The sequence below is a fragment of the Pieris napi genome, chromosome 19 (genome assembly GCF_905475465.1).
Source record: "Pieris napi chromosome 19, ilPieNapi1.2, whole genome shotgun sequence".
Taxonomy (NCBI): Eukaryota; Metazoa; Arthropoda; class Insecta; order Lepidoptera; family Pieridae; genus Pieris; species Pieris napi.
In genome coordinates, this window is record NC_062252.1 from 2107254 (window position 1) to 2129470 (window position 22217).

General features: G+C 33.7%; 2 protein-coding genes across 2 annotated transcripts in view; one reads left to right on the plus strand and one right to left on the minus strand.

Annotated features, from left to right (window-relative positions):
* Positions 1-614: 614 nt before the first annotated feature.
* Positions 615-1596, minus strand: LOC125059136 (probable small nuclear ribonucleoprotein G). The gene is made up of 3 exons (XM_047663372.1): positions 1413-1596; positions 1125-1272; positions 615-884 (listed from the first exon to the last, which is right to left on the minus strand). The coding sequence occupies exons 1-3, from the start codon at positions 1442-1444 to the stop codon at positions 834-836; spliced, it is 231 nt and encodes a 76-aa protein (XP_047519328.1). The 5' UTR covers positions 1445-1596; the 3' UTR covers positions 615-833.
* Positions 1597-1994: 398 nt separating this feature from the next.
* Positions 1995-22217, plus strand: part of LOC125059135 (transcription factor EB) — a 94860-nt gene continuing 74637 nt past the window's right edge. Inside the window, exon 1 of the mRNA XM_047663366.1 lies at positions 1995-2330. Within this exon, the coding sequence (XP_047519322.1) occupies positions 2170-2330 (161 nt within the window). The 5' untranslated portion in view covers positions 1995-2169. The remainder of the gene's footprint in view (positions 2331-22217) is intronic.

Here is a 22217-nt window from a genome sequence, read left to right on the forward strand (position 1 = left end):
GATAGACTTGACGCTTAAGTAATTATGCAATTTTCACAATTTGAATTGGCAGCTATTGCAATTGCCATCAATGACGAAGTATTAGAAAAACGAAGCGAAAGTACTAAAAGAAGATCGGGTGTACATCCAACCTGGAGAAAGCGAGAAGCAGAAGGGGAATTTTCTTTACTTTACAAAGAATTAATATACGACGAGAGCAAGTTTTATGGTTATTTTAGAATATCTAAAGAATGCTTTACTCATTTACTTGAAAAATTAAAACCAGATCTAACCAAAAAAATTACAAGATTTCAAAAGCCATATTTATCGTACATAGAAAAAATTCAACCTCACTAAGATTTGACGTTGGGTGCCCGGGCGCCTACGTTCATGTTACGACGTGCCGGGGCCGGACCGTGCCGGAGCCGGGAAACAATACCCACCGACATTACAACGCCGTGCCCCGGCCGTGCCCCGGCCGAGCCACGGTCAGGCATGAATTACTTCATACAAAAGTATATCAATAATGATAGACCGTGCCCCGGCCGGGGCACGGCCCGGTCGAGACACGGTGTAGCGTGAATCAGGCTTTATTGATCAGTGTGAGGTATTACTTAGACAAAAATAAAAACACATACAGGCTGATAATTTTATTTATATAGTGGATAGTAAAATTTAAATTACTTATTGTTAAGTTTCACACCAGGTCTTTATCTTATTTTACCTATTACAGAATACAGACAAAAAATAGGCTTTCATAGTATTATTAATTAAACACAAACAGATGTTTTAGATAAGTGCTTGTACAAATTTACTTATATTAAATCTAGTCCTTAACCTAAAGCAAATTAATACTATATTCTATCTAATGATTCCAACATAACAATACTGTTTCCTCGGATAACCTGTAAAGAGAGGAGGCTTTTAATACACAAGCATTGCATTTGTATACAGAATGCACAAATATTATTTATAACCAGAATTCTCTAAAAAAGCAAAGGCTTGAATAGATACTATTATTTCAATTTTGTTATGTTATACAACTTATACACATAGTATACTGCAAATATATTTTAAAATTATGTTGTGGCTTTTAAAAGCGATGAAGAGGGACAGAAACTGCGTGTATATAATATTGTACATACCACCATGCCTATATTGTTTCGCTGGCCATCTTTTGTTTCTTCTACGGATTCATCAAGTACCAAATTCATAAACGGATCAAATCCTCGAAGGACACCGGTGACTGCCCGCCCAGCGTTTAGCTTTAATGACAATTTCTTGTCCATGAATCTGGAGATACAACAAAACAAATGTAAATCAATCTGAAAACGGGCATGATAGATGCAAGTAAAAGATTAAAAGTAAGAAACATTCAAATACATAAACTGTTTAAATATTTAAGGTTATGCTTATGGCTACTCATAACTTACTTTTTTAATTCTGGTGGATGTGCTTTCGACATATTAGTAGTTTGAAGTTATTAGGATTATTGATTGCGATACTTGATAACAGTATTACAATACAAACTTATTGCAATTGAAAAGTAAAGAAAACAATGACGCCAATCGCTTGTTTGAGCAAATAATTTCACAGGACACAGACTACAAAAATGTGTGATCACACTTCACAGTCTACACTCTACATTCTTGACTTTAGTTTTAGAAACCGGCAGCAACTACAGACTATGGAATATAAAATATAATAGGGATAGAAAAAAGAGTGCATTTAGGGAATTTAGTAATAATAGAAACATCATTTCAGTATTTAGTTATTTGAACAAACCTAGCTTTGTCTACTATAAAAAAAATTACATGAAAATAATTATGAGTATACTTCTGTCCCTGTTGTTAATATGGAGTCTGTCATATGTCAAAATCTAAGCTTGTTTATGGTTAATGAAATTATTATACTACAGATTTAGAGAGTTTCAAACAAGTACCGGGAAATGTTGAACAAATATGTTTTGAATTTATACGAGTAATGATCATTCATTTTCGCTAAACTACCCTTGTCTATGTTTGGAACAAGTACAACAATAGCAACAGGTAGACAGCTGGGAGGATGGAAGCTATGATAACCCGTCCTTTTCACATGTAAACAGTTTCAGTTTGTGGCTTAGAGCATGGTTTTAGGATTCGTAAATTGTCTTCGGTTATTGTGAAAAGTTTGTGAAAGTGATCTGTAAAAATGGATGAGTCCGGCATCGATATGGGATACGATCTTGCATCCCTACTGACGAATGACTTCAATGTTGACCAGAAGATTTTGGAGGAGATGACGACCGGTCCGCCCCAGCAGGACTTTATGTTTTACGAACTTAAATCGAAAGCAGTACCGATAACTGAAAGGTAAGCATTATTAAAACATGAAACACATTTTCGCGGCATTTTTTAAATCATATGTTCAGACTATCTTTTTGTTTTAAATAATATTGCGTAGGTATGAGGAACAATTTCTCCGAAGATGCTACTCATGGCCCTGAAATCTATTCTTGGCACATGTTCAATTAATTCTTTCTGCTTACTTTTTAAACTAAAGTAACCTGGATATAACGAACTTTCTAATCCTATAAGTAATCCAGTTTAAATACTATAATTGGTTTTAATTAGAAACCATTTACTATTATTAACAAGTAAACATTATGCAATAGAACTCAGTATATACATATTTCCATGTAAATACAACTAGAAGAGCATTTACAAACCAATTAGAATGAAGCCATTCTTTTAACATATAAGCCTAACTGTTTATTTCACATAATGATCTAATAACAATAATAAAAATGATAAGATAAACATATAATAGAGAGAATGATAATGAAATTGAAAATTCAATTCAATCAATAATTGTTGTTTTACAATATTTAATAAAACAGATACATAAATATGTTTGAATGACTTCTCATTTAGAGAAACTTCATACACATTACACATCAGTTAGAGTTCTTTTGACTGTAAAGAAATAAAATTTTAACCTCAGGAAGAAACTGAATTTTAGATGAATAAGGATCGGGCTTATAATAAAAAAAAACACTACAATGTATGTAACTTTATATTATTATTTTTTTATTTGAATAACTTTGATTATATAATAACTTAATTAATTATTTTGTAAATATACATTTAAATTATTTCCGAACATCACGGGCTTCGCGGGTCATCGACAGAATTTGATTATGTTGGTAAATTAAAGATACTATGTACTTTCAAAATTGACCTCCTTTAAGTAGGGACCGTGATGCGGACTCGTCGTCAACAAACGTAAATCTGTGAGAATGCCTTGTTACCAGGAGTCTAATGTTAGCAATAATTTTAATATCGTTATGACGTGTCCGCGGTTCGCTAAAGTACTTGATTCCCAAATTCCCCAATTTCCCAAATTTTAGATGCTATTCCTGATGAAGCACTAGTTGTTTATTGTTAGTTACAAAGCTTTACTTTTAAAAAGTACAAGAAAATAGACGTAATTACTGACCAATTGGGGTGTTACTCGCGTATATTAAAATTCAATACGTTTTTAACATTCCCCGTAGGTTAGAACCTCATGTTTGCTAATGAAACACGAACGAAAGGTCGCACCATAAATCGATCGTTATATGAATAGGCGTACAATCAATATCCAAAGTATTAAAAACAGATGTAGGTGATGCAGCCAGAATAACTGTATTGAGATGTTACATTTTAGAATTCTCTTGCTCACAATGATCTTCGAGAATTAATATAATAGGAGAGTTATAGTAGGTAATTTATATTCTAGGTTATGTTTGATAATTTTTCTAAAAAAAAAATTGTGTGTAACTTAACTAATATTTTGTTAAAGAAGTTGTTTTTGTTAATCCGACAGATGGCGTTACCAGAGACAAACAAATTTGCCAAATTAAATATTTACTAATGACATTGCTATCGCGATAGAATTTCACTAACGTTTTTGTTTAGTTCATTCTGCAAGAGGCGGTCACGAGACCCAGTCACGTAGTTGGTTCGTGATCGCCGTACATTGAACTATTTATCAAAGCAACTAAGAAAATTATATATATTGATTGTATTCATAGTATCACTATGGGTATCACAAAATTTAAAATGCGTAAAATGTATGGACAATATTTGCGGAGTTTTCGCTCTGAGATTTTTCATAATCTTTTTTTACTTCTAACTGGTATACTTTATACCCACAATCCTTTATTACATCTCGTAGGTCTTGTAATGTTTGACATACACATCATTGTATTTTGTAAACCTACCAAAGCCATGTATGTATTGGTAAGATTCGAAGACATAACTATTAAATATGCCTTCCGTCATGAAATCGATCTCTGATGTTTCTTTTTGTCGTAGGTACTAGATACTAATAAGAATAAATAAATTGGTATTACTAACTATTTTTTTTTAAATTAAATTATTTAAAAATAAACTACCTATATCGTATATCGTCAGTGTTTAATCTTATTAAAAAAAATATTAGGTCTATATTTTTATGACACGCCCTCAGGTACGACAGCCCATGTTGTACTGTTATATATATATATATATATATATTAAGAAACCTGACTAGAAAGAAAGTGCTGTCTACTTCTTTACCTGGTTTTGCAAATATTTTATATATTATTGATTAAATACATAGATCAACTAGAAATAAAAAAGGGTTTATTCTTGCATTACAATGTGTGAGATGTGGTATCCCTTGTAAGTAAAAAATACCTGTCAGGATTCCCAGTTCTTCCATAACAAAGTTTATATTTACATATTTAAAAAAAATACAATTTTGTTTTTTATTCTGTTTGCAAATAAAATTTTCCCTATTTTTTAAAAAAACAGTATACGTGACGCTTAACACGCATGAGTGTGTGGGTGCATGTGAGTGAGTGAGTGTAATGAATATGAATGTTTAAACTACATGTTAAGTCTCAGTGGTTTATATATAAATTTTTTCTTCCTTCATTCACCTTGTATTTGCGTAACGTTCCCGCAGTAATATAAGTGCGTGTTCCTATGCCCCATGCCTATTGCTGATAGAGGTTCAAAGTTTATTTTTCTTCTTTTTAAGATGTGATGAGGAGCATGGTTACAACTTACAATCAACATTTTGTAAATACTTGGGCATTATTTATTGCCAGATCTTCTGAACTTCTGATGATATTTTTAATAGCGTTCGTTCATTACCTATATGAATAAATTATATTTTGATTTTATAATATTTGCCAATATTTACCTACTTTGGAAAGTGTTAAATTATTTATTACACGTTTTCTCGCTATATGCAACCTTCCACATTCCGGATTCAGATAACACCTCGTGGATCATTGGGTTATCCTTATCACTCATTAGTTGTTTTACCACTTTATACATATACTGGGTGGCGCAAAAGTACTGGCACAAAAAAAAAATGTTTATTTTTTTATATAACATTTCCTGTCATTCTGTTGTTGAAAATTGTGTAGTGAACAAATGTAAAATACACTGAAAATAAACATGGACCGTTTTACTCCCCAAGAACGTGGAATAATCGTGTCAATGTTCTTACGGAATAATTCATCAGTGATAAAAACACAACGTGAATTTTGTCGACGATTTCCCCACCGTCCGGCACCGATTGGTCGCACAATCCGATGCTTTGCCACACGCCTTGAAGCAACTGGCTCAACAAGATGTGGAAGAGTGTCCAGAAACATCAACGAGGCGACATATCATATAAAAAAAAACAAATTTTCTTTAGTGCCAGTACTTTTGCGCCTCTCAGTATATGTTTTTGCACTTCAAAACATTTATTAAGTCGCAAAAAATACATACAGCCTTCGCCGTCGTACATATCTCCTGGGTACAGAGAACGCTTGGGTTGCTCACCCCCAGCAAGACTTTATGCATATAGTACCTAGACCAACATACAAATGATTCTTAACATGGTCAGTGGTAGTCATATAGCCACCGCGAGCTGTCAAGTTGTGATTAAACTGTCATATTTAATATTTGTCTTCGCTCGATATTTTTTTTAATAGATCTGATGTTAAGTGATACCGCTGCCCATGTACACTTAAAATGCCAGAAGGCTCGCGAGTGCGTTGCCGGCCTTTAATCGCTAGGATATTTGAGGCCTTATAAGCCGGGCGTTAGTACTTTAGAAATTTAATATTTACCTATTATTCTGAATCGTTATCAGTACCTTACTGCGGACATAATGTGTCGTTTGACAGGGAATTATTCACGCTACGTTGACGCAATGACGTCTTACTAATGTAAACATGAAGCAAGTAGAAAATTTATAACATCAACTGTGTCGCGTGGCTGCTGCGTTCATTTGGCCTCAGTGATATATCTTCATTAAATCTACTATCAGGGTAGTTCTTATATAAGAGGTTTTTCGTCTATGGAGGAGACGGCCAAGGAGAAAAGTTGGAGTTTTTCCATTATATATATATATTATGACTTTTGGCCCGTTTATGTAACTACTCACGTAAGGGCAAGTTACTTAAAACATATTTTGTCACTTTTTAGAGGGCCAGGGTAAATACATCAGACAGGGTAGAGACATGAAGATCAGGGTAGATACGTATTTGACCAGGGGAGATAATTAGAAGCAATAAAACAAAGAATACAATTGAAATAATCAACTTTCATCAAAGATTGTTCTTGAAATTTATAATCAGGCAGCATTTTTTATCATATTTATTATAAATCAGACTAAATGCGCCGTTTTTAGGCGTTTCTTTGGATGTCGACGGTTGTTGAATATTTTTTATTTGGTGCTTGTGATCTTATGAAGTTATTATTTGTTCAATGTCAAATGGAGTCTCGTTTTCGGACTCTGAATCGGGGCCGTAAACATCCTCGACTCGGAGACGAGATTTTTTATTAGACTAGTATGTCATGGTACCAAGCTTAAAATGATCGCAATGTATATCTTCATTGCAAAAGCAGCTTAAAGACTTCATTTTCAATGTTGTCGGATCTACAATGTTCCATGACACCTGATGGACGCGCAAAGTCTTTACGTGTGTTTTACCACTAGCAAGCAAAGCGTCTGAAATATCTTTGTCATTTATAACGAAAATATTAATGCTAGGACAGTTTTTCTGAATAGCATCTGACAAATCCCTCAGACAGGCTATATCTTTGCCACTAGCTACTAATAGGTCGGCTGATCTTTTGCAAACAGCACCGACACCATCTGGAACTCCCTTACCGTGTCCAGCTTCATGGTAATTCCAGGTAAAGTCTCTAAGAGCTGGGTAAAATTTTATTAAATGAGTGACAAGAAAATAAAACATGTATTTGTTGCGATATTGTGTTACGGATCCATCGCACCAAAAATTAAGGATCTCTACTTCTGGTGGCAAGCTGTTCAAAATTGGCTGTACAAATATTGTGACGTCGAACAATAGCATGTTGTCTTTACTTCACCTGATGCCTCTTCTTTCGTGTAAGTTACAACTGTGTGCAGACATCTGTTGACGTGCACCTCCAAAATGGAATGCTTGAATTTCTTCTGCGTATTTTGTTTATAGTCACTAAGGTCCACGTGAATCACAGCTTCTCTTACTGTCAAATTTGTCTTATTAATTTTAAAAGCAGAATGTTGGTGGACTATATTCAGTTCAAGGTGAAGAAAATACTCCAAGTTGTCCTTTAACTGCATAATTAAATCACGTAGATAAATCTGAATCACCTTTTTCAAATATTTAGTCACCTTTCTGGTCATATTCGTTTTAGGATCAGTTATATTGTCTTATAGTGATATCAGTTGTATTGTAGTCTTGAATTGCCACTTTCTGCAAAAAATTTGATTACTAATATCAAATTCTTTGTATTGAAGTCCTTTATTTTTATAAATTATACGAAGAAGATTTTGATGGTTTGAAATTGATGTAACTTTGGCTTGTAATAGTGCCGTAAGAATCAGATCCATATTGGCGTGTGTAACACACAGACAATAAATAGGTGGCACAATCACTATGATACATATCTCCCCTGGTCAGTAAGTCTCTCCCTTGGTAGTAATCTTACCAGGGGAAAGACGTTTTCATAACATAATACATTATTTTGCTTTATCCAAGAAAGTTTTCAACTTATAATAATAAGCTTTGACTATTACAGTATTACTAAATTAGGACAGGAATTGCAAATAAATAAAATGATTATTATAACTTTTATTACTTACCAGTGGAGAGACACAATGACCTTGCGAAACCATTACATCGCACGTTCGCGTCACAACAACTGGCAAATGGCGTCGATCTAATCGCTTCTGTGCTTAGTATTGCTAACTTCACGTTGTTAAATGTCAATGAGCGAGTCCGGGAATGTGGCCATCTTATATTTTATATTGTAGCAGGGGTGCGAATATTGCCAGGGTAGATACACAAAAAAAGCGGGACAACAATTAAGTTTAAAAATTATTGAAAATAAGCAAATATTATTCAATTTTTCTTTAATAATATTTAAGTATATTTAATTAAGTTTGTGGTAAACATAGTTTGTTTTAGCAAATAATACAAATATTGTATGAATTGTATCCTAGTTAAGCTAAAACCGGTAAGGGGACAGGTCAGGGTAGAGACTTTGTTAGACTAGGTATATAACGAGTTTTACAAAAATATGCTTTAATGAGACATTTAATTATAATGTTATTTAATAAAGGACATTAAAGTGATGTGATTCATTGCACAAAATAGCAACGTATAGATTAAAAAACCACTTTTAAATAGATTGCCACCATAGTTACCTCTTATAAGAGAATCACCCATCAAACAAATTATTTTTTGAACTGCATACATTAATGTTGAACAAACTAAATATTCAGCATTAACGAAAGATAAGACTTTAATAAAGTTTTCACACACAACATCAAAAAGTATGTAGAGCTAGGATAAGATTCAGAAACGAGTCTTGGTGCGAACTTATTATACATAACACATCTATAAATTGTCTACATCATATAGGATTCTCCTTAAGTCGTATTACGCTTAACTAAAATCGATGCATAGATAAAATCCTATTCTGCGTACCACAAAGAACGGTTCGGTGGCCGTCGATATACAATCTTATACTAGAATACGTCCTGAGTACATACCTCGTTGTAATGTCTCCTTACTAGGAAGAAAGGCACACAATGACGTCAGCCGTAAGGATTTGGAGAAATTGTTAGTTTGGGAACAAAGAGAGGTGTAAAATTATGTATTTCAAACACCATGTATCTAATACGGACTAAACAGTTTCCAGTTAGAAAAGCAAAACTTTTCCGCTGTCTGGTCGCGCGCCTTGTGCCATAAGGGAGAGTTTGTAACTTTCATATTTTGGAACATGTTATTAGTATATTGGGCAGGACATGTAGGAAGACTATCTGGCAATGTGCCATTAGGTTGATTCGGTAGGGAGGCCCCATTGGGAAAAGATGCCCATGACAGGTTTCTTGCAAACTAATTAGAGCATAGATATTTTTTGTACAAATAAAAATATGTGTAACATAATATTATATTTTAATAACAATAGGTTCAAGTTGAATTTGATTTTGCAAGAAATAAAAAGATTTTTATTGAAGTGAAACTTCTTTATCGGCGTTGGTAAAAAAATTTTGTGTAACATTTTTTCGTTACGCGTCACATTTTTCCGTTACGCGCCATCTTTTGAAGTGAAACTTCTTTATCGACGTGTGGGAGAAATTTTGTAGCAAGTTACGCGCCATGTTGCTTTTTGAAGTCAAACTTCTTTATCGGCGTTGGAAAAAAATTTGCACACATTTGTCACATTTTTCGGTTACGCGCCATCTTTTTCTTGTCCCTACCACGGTTGATCCGAAGAGATTCGAAGCCATTAGTAACAAAAATATATAATAACGATAACAATGATAGTAATACTAATAATTCTATTACAATTAATGAAATTCTGTAATAATCTTAGTACTACATAGTAGTACAGTAATAAGTTAAAATGAAATAATTTTATTTGTATTCATGTCTATGAAAATAAAAGCCTTTTGTTATACTTTATCTAATTTAACTTTATTTAACCAATTTCTGTAAAGTTGCAAAAGTAAAAAAAAAAAAAAAAAATCAGATAAAATTCGCCATACTAAAATAAGAAAAATAACCAAAGCAACAAATGCTTTAAGCTACGCAAAAAAACTGAAATGGAAGTGGGCAGGACATGTTGCCCGGCTAACTGACCATAGATGGACTAAAAAAGTAACTTTCTGGAAAGGCCCACTAGGCAAAAGAACAAAAGGTAGACCTATTACGCGATGGGAAGACGACATTAAAGCGATAGCTGGTCGAAATTGGAGTGAAGTGGCCGAGGACAGAGATAAATGGGCGTCACTGGAGGAGGCCTACACCCAACTTGGGGTTCCAGTAGATTAAGTATTTAAAAGGAATATATATGTATATATTTTTAACTAATATAGATTAATAACATGAACTAACACTAAAAATAAATTGTAAAAAGTGTAAACTTATATAATACTGGAAATAAAAGGCTTTTTTATTTTATTTTATTTATTTTTATTTATGTAAAGTTGCATATAGTAGATCATTTTTCGAAAAATAAGGTCATAAAGAAGTTTCACTTCTTATGTGTGTACACCTAGTACACGCACACATTTTTTTATTTATCGACTATGTATTTGCATGTTGTTCCCATGATAATGTGCGTGCTCCTATTTCACCATGCCTACTGGTGATAGAGGACAAATCTTTGTTTTTATTTTTTTTTAATTCTTAATTAACTATTAATTAGGTACTTAAGATGTCATGTGGAATAAGGTGTAATGGTTCTACGACTTTGATTTAAGAATTGGCAGTAACTGTAAAATTAGAAGGATTTAGCATTTAATTAATATGTATGTATTTCTTTATTGACGTTCATAAGTGTACATTGTATTGCCTAAATAAATAAATGATATGAATTTTGAGTATACTATCTATTCTACTTGAACAGTGATCATTCCACTAGTTCCATTTGCTCTAAATTAATTAACGACCTCCAGACGTAACTTTCAAACGCGTGACTATCACGCGCCCAAAGAATTTCTTTATTTGGTATTGATATTGTAACCGTGTCAACAATTACTCTGGAGATAGTCAACAATCAACGTGTAAGATAATTATGTGAAATATAAAATAAAATAAATTTAGGATTTTTATCAATTATTGCTAAGTAATGTAAATATGTTTCGATTTATTTTTTAAAGAACAAGGAGCCAATGGACAGAAGGCTCGTAATTGCGTTATTAGCCTTTTAAGAATCGGCTTGAAAGAAAGATCCTACGTTGAATTGGTTCGTGGCAAGTTGAAGATAAGCGCTCAGTTGTGGAACGACGGAGGAAATTTCATATGTACATAATCTGATGATGAAACATAAATTTCATGAAACTATAATATGTAACATTTATTTATTTAATTTAATTATACATAATTAATACAATTATATAAGTATATAATATAATATATAATTATAATTTAAACAAAACTGGGTTGAAAAGAGAAAATTAATTAAGTTAAGACAATTGCTTTACGGTTTGTAATTTGGGCGAAATATTGCGAGGTCCGATTTGGTGCTACATTATTCTTAAGATCCCGACCTATATGGTTATCTAGGAAGTAGATTCAAATAAAATAAAAATTAAATAGCTTCTAGAAATCGGGGAATACAGATGGGCAAATAGATTCCTAGAAATTGACATTTTTGAAGTCCCAAAGCAAAAACTCAATAACAAGTGCCATTAACGGCACCCGTTAACTTGCGAGGTACGATTTGGGGCTACATTATTCTCGTTATCATAAATGAATAGGCAATGGCAACCATGGTAAAAAACAGATGGTTTTATAAGATTGTATTTATCGCAATAATTCGTTAGATAAGAGGGGATTGAGTGATATTATACTGGTTCTAACAAGGCCTAGGTGATAAGTATTACGTTTGCGAAGTTTATCAGTGGTAAACTTGTGTATTTATTGTTTATTGATACACAAAAGATAAAAAACAAGTTGAATTGTTAATATATTCCGTGACAAAATGTGAAGCACTGGACGCAGTGTCGAAAATATAATAATTATACTGTTAAAGCTAGTGTTTGTAATTTTTGTATGTTAAACAACATTATGACGCTATGAAAAATATTATGAATTAAAACTGACCACGATATCGCATCAGGTAGACTTACCACGTCTCACAGTTGATATCAAGGACTCATAATGTCCAGTTACTTAAAAAATAAAATACATATTTTAACCGTGTCAACAATCTATCTAATAGGTAAGTAGGTGATCAGCCTCCTGTGTCTGACACACGCCAAACCTTGTCTTAACTTAACGGTTCGGCACTGAAAATTTTGTGGTTTAAATTGCGTTTGAAGTCCCAACCTAGATGGTTATCTAGGAAGTAGATTAAAATAAAATAAAAATGAAATCGCTTCGAGAAATCGGGGAATACAGATGGGCAAATAAGATTTCTAGAAATCGAAATTTTTGAAGACACAAAGCACAAACAAACTTAACAAGTGCCATTTACCCGTTAATTTACCGAATAACCTTGTCCGCCAAAATCCCATCGAAACTAGAAGTTCAAGGATTTTGTGTGGGAACATTAATTTCACTGGCGTTTTGCCTATTTATAAAATCTTTGAGGTTTCTTTTTTGCTGGTTTCATCGATTATATACTTATCAATGTAAAAAAAAGGTTGTAAATAATCTCTGGATGTAATTAACCGATTTTTAATATTCTCTTACTGATAGAAAGCCACATTGTTTGGGAGCGTCAAAGACTTTTTTGTAGTCGGAAAAACGGAAGAACGAAAACGTTTCTTACGATTGCAGCTTTATGAGAGTTTATATTATCGAGTTCTAGAGAAAATTTCTTGATTCCTACAAAAATACCGGCATCATAGCCAACTTTTATATTTAAAAAAAAATAACAAAACAAGTCCTCCGTCGCGTATCTACCTCTCTGCATGCGATAAACTTTAAAACTATTGCACATACTTAACCGCAGTTCACCAATATTTAATAATAATAGTTGAGGTACGTATATTTAATCAAGGCTCACGGGTCCTGGTAGCTTATTTTTTTGTGGGAAAATGCGTAAACCCTTCCGCGAAACGGTTCCTCGTGGTGAAGGGTTATGTGGGACTCGCTGCTGTGCGTACCCACTAAAACCCCACGGCGGCACCAGCATTCGCCCGTGGCAAGACACGGTAACAGCGTAGCCTTGTCCGCATCCCGTCCGCCGTCAAATCCGCTTCTGTCCGGGTAGCCCGTGCGAAGTCGAGGAGCGTCGTGTTAGAATCCAATAGGTCACAAAATCCTATATTAACGACCTATAAGTGTTATATTAATACATTACTAATGCAACATTATTTTATACGCTTAAGGCCCTACAAACCTGGATTGTTATTAAAATAACTCCAAGGTTAGGTATCAATATTATACGACAGAAAATAAACGTGCACTTTTTTAGCAAACATAAGATAACGTTGCCAACGTTATCAGTCGCAGACTAAATTAGAATCAATTGAAACCACGCTGATTGGTGAATATATCAATCTCTCAATCATATCCACCAATCAGAGTGCGGCAAGGTTAATTGAAGTGAACCGCATGTTCATTGATTCATTGTTGTGCTCTTGAGCATAATATTTAGAGAATCATTTATGTGCGTGAATTCGTCAGGTTACAAATCGTCAATAAATGTAAAAAAGTTCTGATATCAAATTGGCATTGCAATGGTGAATAAAAACAGACCAATAAAATTAAAAAAAAAATTATTCTACTCTGATAAATATGGCAGTACTGTCGTTATAAATTAAATTTGAAACAAAAAATCTTGCAGTTTATTATATACACTTATATACGTAGTCCCATACATTTGACAGTCGGTCAGGACATGTAATAACCGTCTCTTCTGTATTTTTGCAAGGACATGAAGCATTTTGCCAAAATCTAAATCTGTGAAGATCTGTGAGATCAATCCCGTGGGTTTTATTTCTTTAATAAAATTTATTAACTAAATTTATAAATGTTATACATTTTGTATCCCTTCACTTTTGTAATAGTAAAAACATTAATTCATAACCACATTTATCGCTTACCAAGTAAATTCTAATCTAACTGTCTAAACGATTAGTATTACATAAATCTAACAAGCTTATCTGCGTGAGTTGAGGAAAAATTCTTGTTAATACACGTTATTTACAGCCCATATATATGGCCAAATTTCTACAAAAAATATTAACTATTGCATTCCAAGGCAAGCTTATGATCGCTTTTTGTGTTTTAACATTTTAATTGTATATGTTATTTGAAATGTGATTTTCAATAAAGAACTCTTTACATCAAGTGTCTAATCGTTGCTTATCTCAATTACATGAAGTATAATGATTAATATTTGTTTACAAATAGTATTAAATTATAATTGAAACTAATTATCAGCTAATTTCCCGACTCCATTGTCGTCGAAGATATTAAGCAACTTACAAGCTATTATCATTACCAAAATATAATTATTAATAAGTTAAAAGGGTGGCAACGCGCTTGCGAGCTTTCTGGCAATGTGTCCATGGGCGGCGGTATCACTTAACATCAACTGAGCCTCCTGCCCGTTCGCCTTCTGTTATGGATCTTAGGGGGTGCCACTTTGAGCGATGATATAACCATGCGATGGTTACTATTGAAATTTGACCTAGAATTAAGAAGATTACTGTGTCTATAAATAGTGAGATATATAGATAGAGTACTTATAATTAAAATAGTCTATTTCATTTCTGTGCTTTCCATCAGGGGAGACCCATGTCCACTTGTTGTAGTTATTGTTCTTGAAGATGCTGTTCTTAATCTATCAGAGATCTATTAAACGTTGGCCATTGATAATTCTCTTTCCGTAGCCGAATTAGCATTTTTTAGTCTCTGTCGGTTTATGGTATGTATTTCGCAAACAGATCAACTTATTCGAGTTATCGCACTTGTTTGTATTTATTATTTACGGAGCACATTGACGTATGTGTTGACTGTTCAACAACCGGAACCGGAACTCAAGCATTATTAAAGCAAGCAAAATTAAAGTCAGGTATAAGACTTTAATTTTGCCATATTTGCGAATGGCTTAGTTGAGTTGCTCTTTGCACATCTTATATTTTATTTGCTCTAAAAATCATGATGTGACGTCAACACACATTAAGAAATTGTCAACTATTGTGCTAACTTATAATAATAATAACTGATTCTGAGAAATTCAGAGAATTTTCAGCTTGGACAATTCTTCAATAGAACGTTGACCCCGTATTGTAATATGAAGCTGCATGTTCAACATCCTTTATCTAATATTTTTGTAACCAGTTTTATGTATGTATTTGTGAACAAAAATGTAAGGTTATCGCGTATTATAAACATACTGAGTGTTGGCCTAGTGTTCAAGCGTGCGATTCTCATCCCTGAAGTCGTAGATACGGTCCCCGGTTGTATACCAATGACTTTCTATACCCATTTATCAATCGCTTACGGCGTACCGGGTAGATAACATCGTGGGGTAATCAACATAGACCCAAATCGACGGCGAATGTCAGGCACAGAATGCTTATCACTTGTCAATTAAGAATAAATGAGCACGAAACAGATACAGAAATCTGAGGCACGGGTCTAAAATGTTAAAGCGCCACTGATTTTTAATTATAATATATCCTTCTCCAATCGAAGCTTTGGTCACAATGTGAATAAAAGCGCCCTAGAGATTGCTCCTACGAAATTTCTCAACATTTCAAGCCCATACTAGAATTCTAGACAGATGGGTAGATACTCTATGACTATTCTTCTAAGGCAGGTTGCCACGCACCACCACTATGTGGAACCAGCTGCCCACTGAAGTATTTCCGAACAAATTCGACCTAAGGTCCTTCATGAAAAGAGCGTACCAATTCTTAAAAGGCAACGCATTTGCGAGCCATCTGGTAATGTGAGTGTCCATGGGCGGTGGTATCACTTATCATCAGGTGAGCCTCCTGCCTGTTTGCCTCCTGTTACATAAAAAACCATGATATTATTAATATATTATGTATTTTTCTAAACATAAACAATCAGAGAGATATGATTCAAACATTGGTTTATATTAAGTAACCAGACTAAGCGCTGTGATTCCCGTATGTCAAAAACGGGTATTATAGTAAGAACACGGGAGGGCTCTTCTAATACGAAAAATGGATATTAATAACAGGATATATATATATCCTATAAGTTAAGTCTTTCCTCCAACTTTGATTTTGTTCCCTTTGTAGTAGAGACTCTTGGGGCCGTAGGTTCAAGTGCACAGGCGCTAATTAAAAATTTAAGTTAGCGCCTAGTAGATAGTACCGGTGACCCCAGAGCTGGTGCTTTCCTCGCTCAACGAATAAGTATCGCAATACAGCGAGGAAATGCTGCCAGCGTTAAAGGTACACTGCTACAGGGACCGAACTTTTAAATTTGTTTTGATTTTCTTTTTATTATTTTTTTATTAAATTACTATATTTATTATGTTAAGAAAATTGAAAATACTGTTTATTTGATTATATTTACTAATTAACAGTTTTATATAGTGAAAAATTAATTTTAATTATTATTACTATGTAGGTTAAGAAAATTGTAAATACTGTCTATTTGATTGTTATGTTTAGGTTTTAGATATATATTTAGTTTTAATTTCGTTATTGGAATGCCATACAGGTTTCTCAACACTGGCATCTTAGTTTGAAAACGGATTCTCAAAGTCCTTGGACGATAAAACATCGTGCCCAAGTTGTTAGCAGTCTCACGATTTAGTTAGCAATATCTCTCATATTGTTAAAAAGGCCTGTGATACTGTAATAAATGGTGTGAAGTTATATGATGTTGTTTTAAATTTGATTCTTCGTAAATTCTTGTCATTAAAAGAACCAGCCCGTATAACTCAGGGATAATTTAGTATTTTATTTATTCACATTTCGTTGGAATAAAAATAAAAGAAATACAAATAACACAATACATAAAAATTATAAGGGATACAACGGGCGGCCTTATCGCTAATAAGCGACCTCTTCCAGGCAACCCTAGTTAAAGAGAAAAACTAAAAAAAGAAACATGATGAATGCGAGAAGTGCAGAACCAAATGTTGTAACTTTTTGAAGTAATACTTCTTTTGGCGTGTTAGGGAACAATGATGAGAGTAAATTTTTCGGAAGCGCGAGCACGTCACAAAAAGCCGACACCCTGAAGTTAGCTATAGTCAACATTTTAGTTTTTTATTATACAACTATTGATGTTGTATTTGTACGATATTAAGACAATGTTTCTACAAGAATATTTGTATAATACTTTAGCTAAAATGTCCATTTCTTTATGTAGACATAATTTGTACGAGGAAAGCACCAGCTCTAGGGTCACCGGTACTATAAACCCACCACCGTAAGAATCTACATTATCAGGAGCAATGGTTGTATTTCCAAAATGTTAAAAAATTACCAGAAATTCTGGGACAAGATCAATTATTTAAAAAATCTTTAAACAATACAAATCTTAGTAGCGGCTTATTTATTAGGTTTTAATGCGTGTCACGGTAGATTAATGGACGAATAAAATCTTTATTGTTTCGAATAACAAAGGCAAGATTAATGGTTTAATGGAAAACTGCCAACGTCATACGAGTTCAGAGAAAATTTACCTTTATTGAGTTCTAATAAAAAAACCTTTTATAAAAGAAAATTGTTTTTTTACCATACGTAGGGGAGACCGGGTACAAAAGTAACACTTTGTACTTCACACTTGATTTGTGGCTAGGTTTTAATATTGTCATTAAATTAATATAACCATATATAAATTCAGTTTATGTTCTTTACACTAGCAGCTCCATTTATTTTACTATGGTGTGTTTTATATGAATAACAGAGAGTTAAAAAAAAAACGTCAGTTGTTACTTTCGACCACGTAGGCAGGTCGAAAGTAACACGTTGTGGGTCGAAAGTAACAAGAAGAAGAGGTTGGTAATTAGTACAATATTATATGTAATACTTGTTTATTATCAACAAGTATTTATGTAAAAAGTAAAAATTCTGCATCCATCCACTAGCATTGCCAGCTCCGGCACAACCAACAGGACCCTCAAGTATCATGTGGTCTTGGAATTGTTTCAATGGGAATACGAAAAAAGGAGGTATGTGTCCTCATTGAGCATTAATCGCAACAGCAACAGTTACTAATCTTCCACGTTCTGCTGAGGTTACTGCACCTACTTGTTCAGTTCCTTTTTGAGCAACAATCGTGCTAAGTTTTTGGACAGTGGACCCCTGTCTTATCCATATTCCAGATATCTTTTGTCTCAAATTTGTACCTATAAATTACCTCAGCAAGATTATCAAAAAATTAGCTCACATTATGTTCGTTGAAACTCTGAGATCTCAAACAGAGGCTCGGGTGCCGTTTTAAAAAACCCGTCAACCATTCATTACCAGCCATTTGACTATCGTGCCACCTTTCAGAAAAAAATTTATCCGCCGCTTTTCTATACATTTATGTGTCATGTAGTTGTTCTTATGCGTTGTCGCGGCATTCTGTTGGAGTAAAGGTAATTAAATCATTACGGGGACAACAGTAACTTGTTACTTTTGTACCCATAGGACTATGTTACTTTAGTACCCTTCCTCATTTTTGTTGAAACATGAAATATAACCTTAGAACGGAACGAGCTAAACAAAAACAAATTTAAACAATGTACAATCAATCTAATCAAAAATAGATATGCAAACATTCAGATTACTACCATCCTTTTACTATGTAAACATTAAATAACAAGATATCGAAAAACTTAATTTTGGTTTGTAAAAACACTTAGTATCCTCTCACACAATCTAACAGTGCTTGAAGTACGCGGCGACTAACTACAAGTGAGGGGGGTGCTCTCAGCTATCGCCTGACGGCGGCGGAGCTGTGTTCGACCATTGGATGAATCTAGAGAGCATTTGTTACTTTCGACCCGCCGTTACGTTTGTACCCGGTCTCCCCTACAAGGAGAACCATTATTTTAGTACATTATTCTTATACTTATGCAATAGTTATTACTTATACTATTAAATTAAACAAATATATTATAGACCACTAACCAAAACAAAACAAATTAGGAGATACCTACCTTTCAGGTCTGCACAGATTGAAATCTAAATCTACATTCAAAAAGCAATAACAACTTTGTACTAATAACCCTGTTTTTTTTACCTTTATGTATTTTTATATTGAGTTGTTGTGTAGTTTTAAGTTCGCTGTTGTATTTTATTTTAATATTTATATATCTGGAATGAACTGCTTTTAGCAGTAAGAACGCCTGTCTTAATTTGTCTTATTTTTCTCTATGTTTTAATTTCAGTTACCCAGTTTTATTCGTTATGTATTTGTTCAATTTTGTCGCAAAAATGAATTTATATCATAAAAGTCCCATCAATACAGCAAAAAATTATGATGTGGCAATTTGTGTTATTTTGATGTAAATAAAGTATTATTATTATTATATCCAAATTCGCATCGCCTCAGCGCATTGATGGCCCATATGGATACTTAAAAAATTGCAGATTGGTTGAAATATAAATAAAATAAAATAAAATAAAAAGCCTTTTATTTCTTGCTTTCTATAAGTATTACAATTTCATAACAATATTTAATTTAATGTTTTTTTAGCAAGAACCCTCTCCATGAAAGGTAAAGGCCTCCTCCAGAGAAGACCAGTATTCTCTGTTCTCTGCCGCTCGTAACCAATGAGTGCCTGCCACTTTTGTGATGTCGTCTACCCAGCGTGCATTTGGTTTTCCTCTCTTTCTTTGTCCTAGTGGGCCTGTCCATTGTGTTTTCTCTCTTGTCCATCTATTATCGCTTAGCCTCGCTACGTGACCCGCCCATCGCCATTTGAGCTTTTGTGAGTAATTGAGGGCGTCAATGGCTTGAGTTTTCTGTCTTATATGAGTGTGGCGGATCTTTTGGATTTTCCTTATTTTCAGAATGCTCCTCTCCATACTCCTTTGGCTGGATATAATTTTATTTTTTACTTTTCTAGTAAATTTCCAAGTTTGGCAGGCGTATGTTAATGAGGGCAGTAGGCAGGTGTTCATAACTTTCGTTTTCATTCGTATAGTCATTTTACTTTTGAGTATTTCTTTGAAGCTCCAGAACTTTTTCCATGTGATGTTGATTCTTCTCTCTACTTCTTGTTCGTTATTTTTTTGGCTAAATGAAATTTGCTTTCCCAGGTAAATGTAGGCGTTTACATATGTTAGGGGTGAGTTTTCCAGGTATATTGGTCTTTCAGTATGGTTCGTCATGACGTTAGTTTTTGTTAGGTTGATTTCCAAGCCCACTTTACGACTTTCTTCGTGTAGAGCGTTAATCATTCCTTGTAGTTGGTTTGTATTTTCTGAGAGCAGGACTATATCGTCAGCAAATCTTAAATGACTCAAGTAACGTCCTTTTATATTTATGCCAACTTTTTCCCAAACTAGTTTACCAATGATGGCCTGTAGCACCGCTATGAAGATAGTTGGCGAGAGTGGGTCTCCCTGCCGTACACCTCTGCTTATTTGTATGGGTGGTCCTATAGTCTCTAGCTTGACTCTGCTAGTACTGTTATCATAGATATTTTTTATGACTTTTATGTAGTCTAGTGGTACTTCTTGAGAGAGTAGCGTATCCCAAATTGATGAATGGAACAGAGAGTCAAACGCTTTTTGGTAATCGATAAAGGCAATATAGAGTGGTCTTTTGAACTCTTGGTATTTTTCTATCAACATCTCTAGCGAATGTATGTGATCCACTGTTGAAAAATTTCTTCTAAAGCCGGCCTTAGAATGAAATATATTACTGAATAAATAAATGTTAGCTGTGTTACATAACATTTGAGTCGTAGAAAAAGTTCTCGCAACGTTTATGAGAAACTGGCGCAATTCCAACATTCCTCTTAAATAAATCATTCTCAACATCGCAGACGAAGATTTGCTATATAACATGACATATTAATTATATATAACAGCGAAACGTAGTAAATGATTCATTTGTTTTTAAATATAACGGAGGGCAAACGGGCAGGAGGCTCACCTGAATTTATGTGATACCGGACATTCACATTGCCAGAAGGCTCGCTTGCATTGAGTAAGTACGCTCTTTTCTTGTCACCCTGAGTCGAAATGGTTGGGAAATACTTCAGTGGTAACCTGGTTTCAAATAGTGGTGCGCGGCAACTGCCCTAAAAAACGCTGTGGAACGGAATAATTTTTTTTATAAATAAAATAAAAAATCCAGCGCAATTAACATCCCTACTTTACTACAGATAAAACTATGGATATCGAAACCGAGAGTGGCTTACTACCAAATTATAATTAATTTCCGATTTGTTTAATAAGAAATAATATTATAAATGTAATATTGAACGTTTCAGTATTTTATTGTACGCAAGATACATATGATAACTATTATTATTTCATGTTAAAAGTATTTAAAGTAAGATAATACGATAATGATATCTCTATAACACCTTGGGATTAATTTATCGATACTATTACATTACTGAACAAAATTTCTTTTTTATTTCTCTGTTTTTTTCGAAACCCTGCAGGCCTTATATAGCCAAAAATGGAATACATAATATATACAAAAAAGTTCAAAACATTTACGTAAGGAAAAATCAATCAAAATCATTAAATAGGTTTAACTAATTCATGTGTGTTGTGTGATGGTGTGAAAGTGAGGGTATATGTGGGGTGTGCTCATGATGCAGGTGATTTAGCGCTATGGAAATTCTTGATACTCCTTTTAAGCGTATTCCGGAATAGCTTAAACAAGTCAAGGCTTAAATAGTGATCGTTTATACGTATGTATGTATAATTAACTGTTGATAATATTTTAGTACAAATTTTTTATGAGTTCACCTAAGCACCTTGCTTCATAACGTTTTATAATCGCATCTAAAGCCCCGTTCGTAAAAGCTCAAATTAGTCTAAATTCAATTCTCAGTCCACTCCTTAAATAATAGCAGAAAAGTTCTTTAATATTGAGTTTAAGCGCTGAATTAATCCGCCCCACGGGAGATTACAACGGCTTTACTAAATCCGAAACTTTCACCTGGCTGTATTCCAAACCTTGATAATACAAAAGAAAATTCAAGAAATTTGTAAACATTTTTAAATTTAATAAACGATATATTGTTAAGGGTCTTCGTGTGTGGCTAAAAATGGTATAAATTAAAAAAAAAAGATAAAATCCAGAGGTACCAACA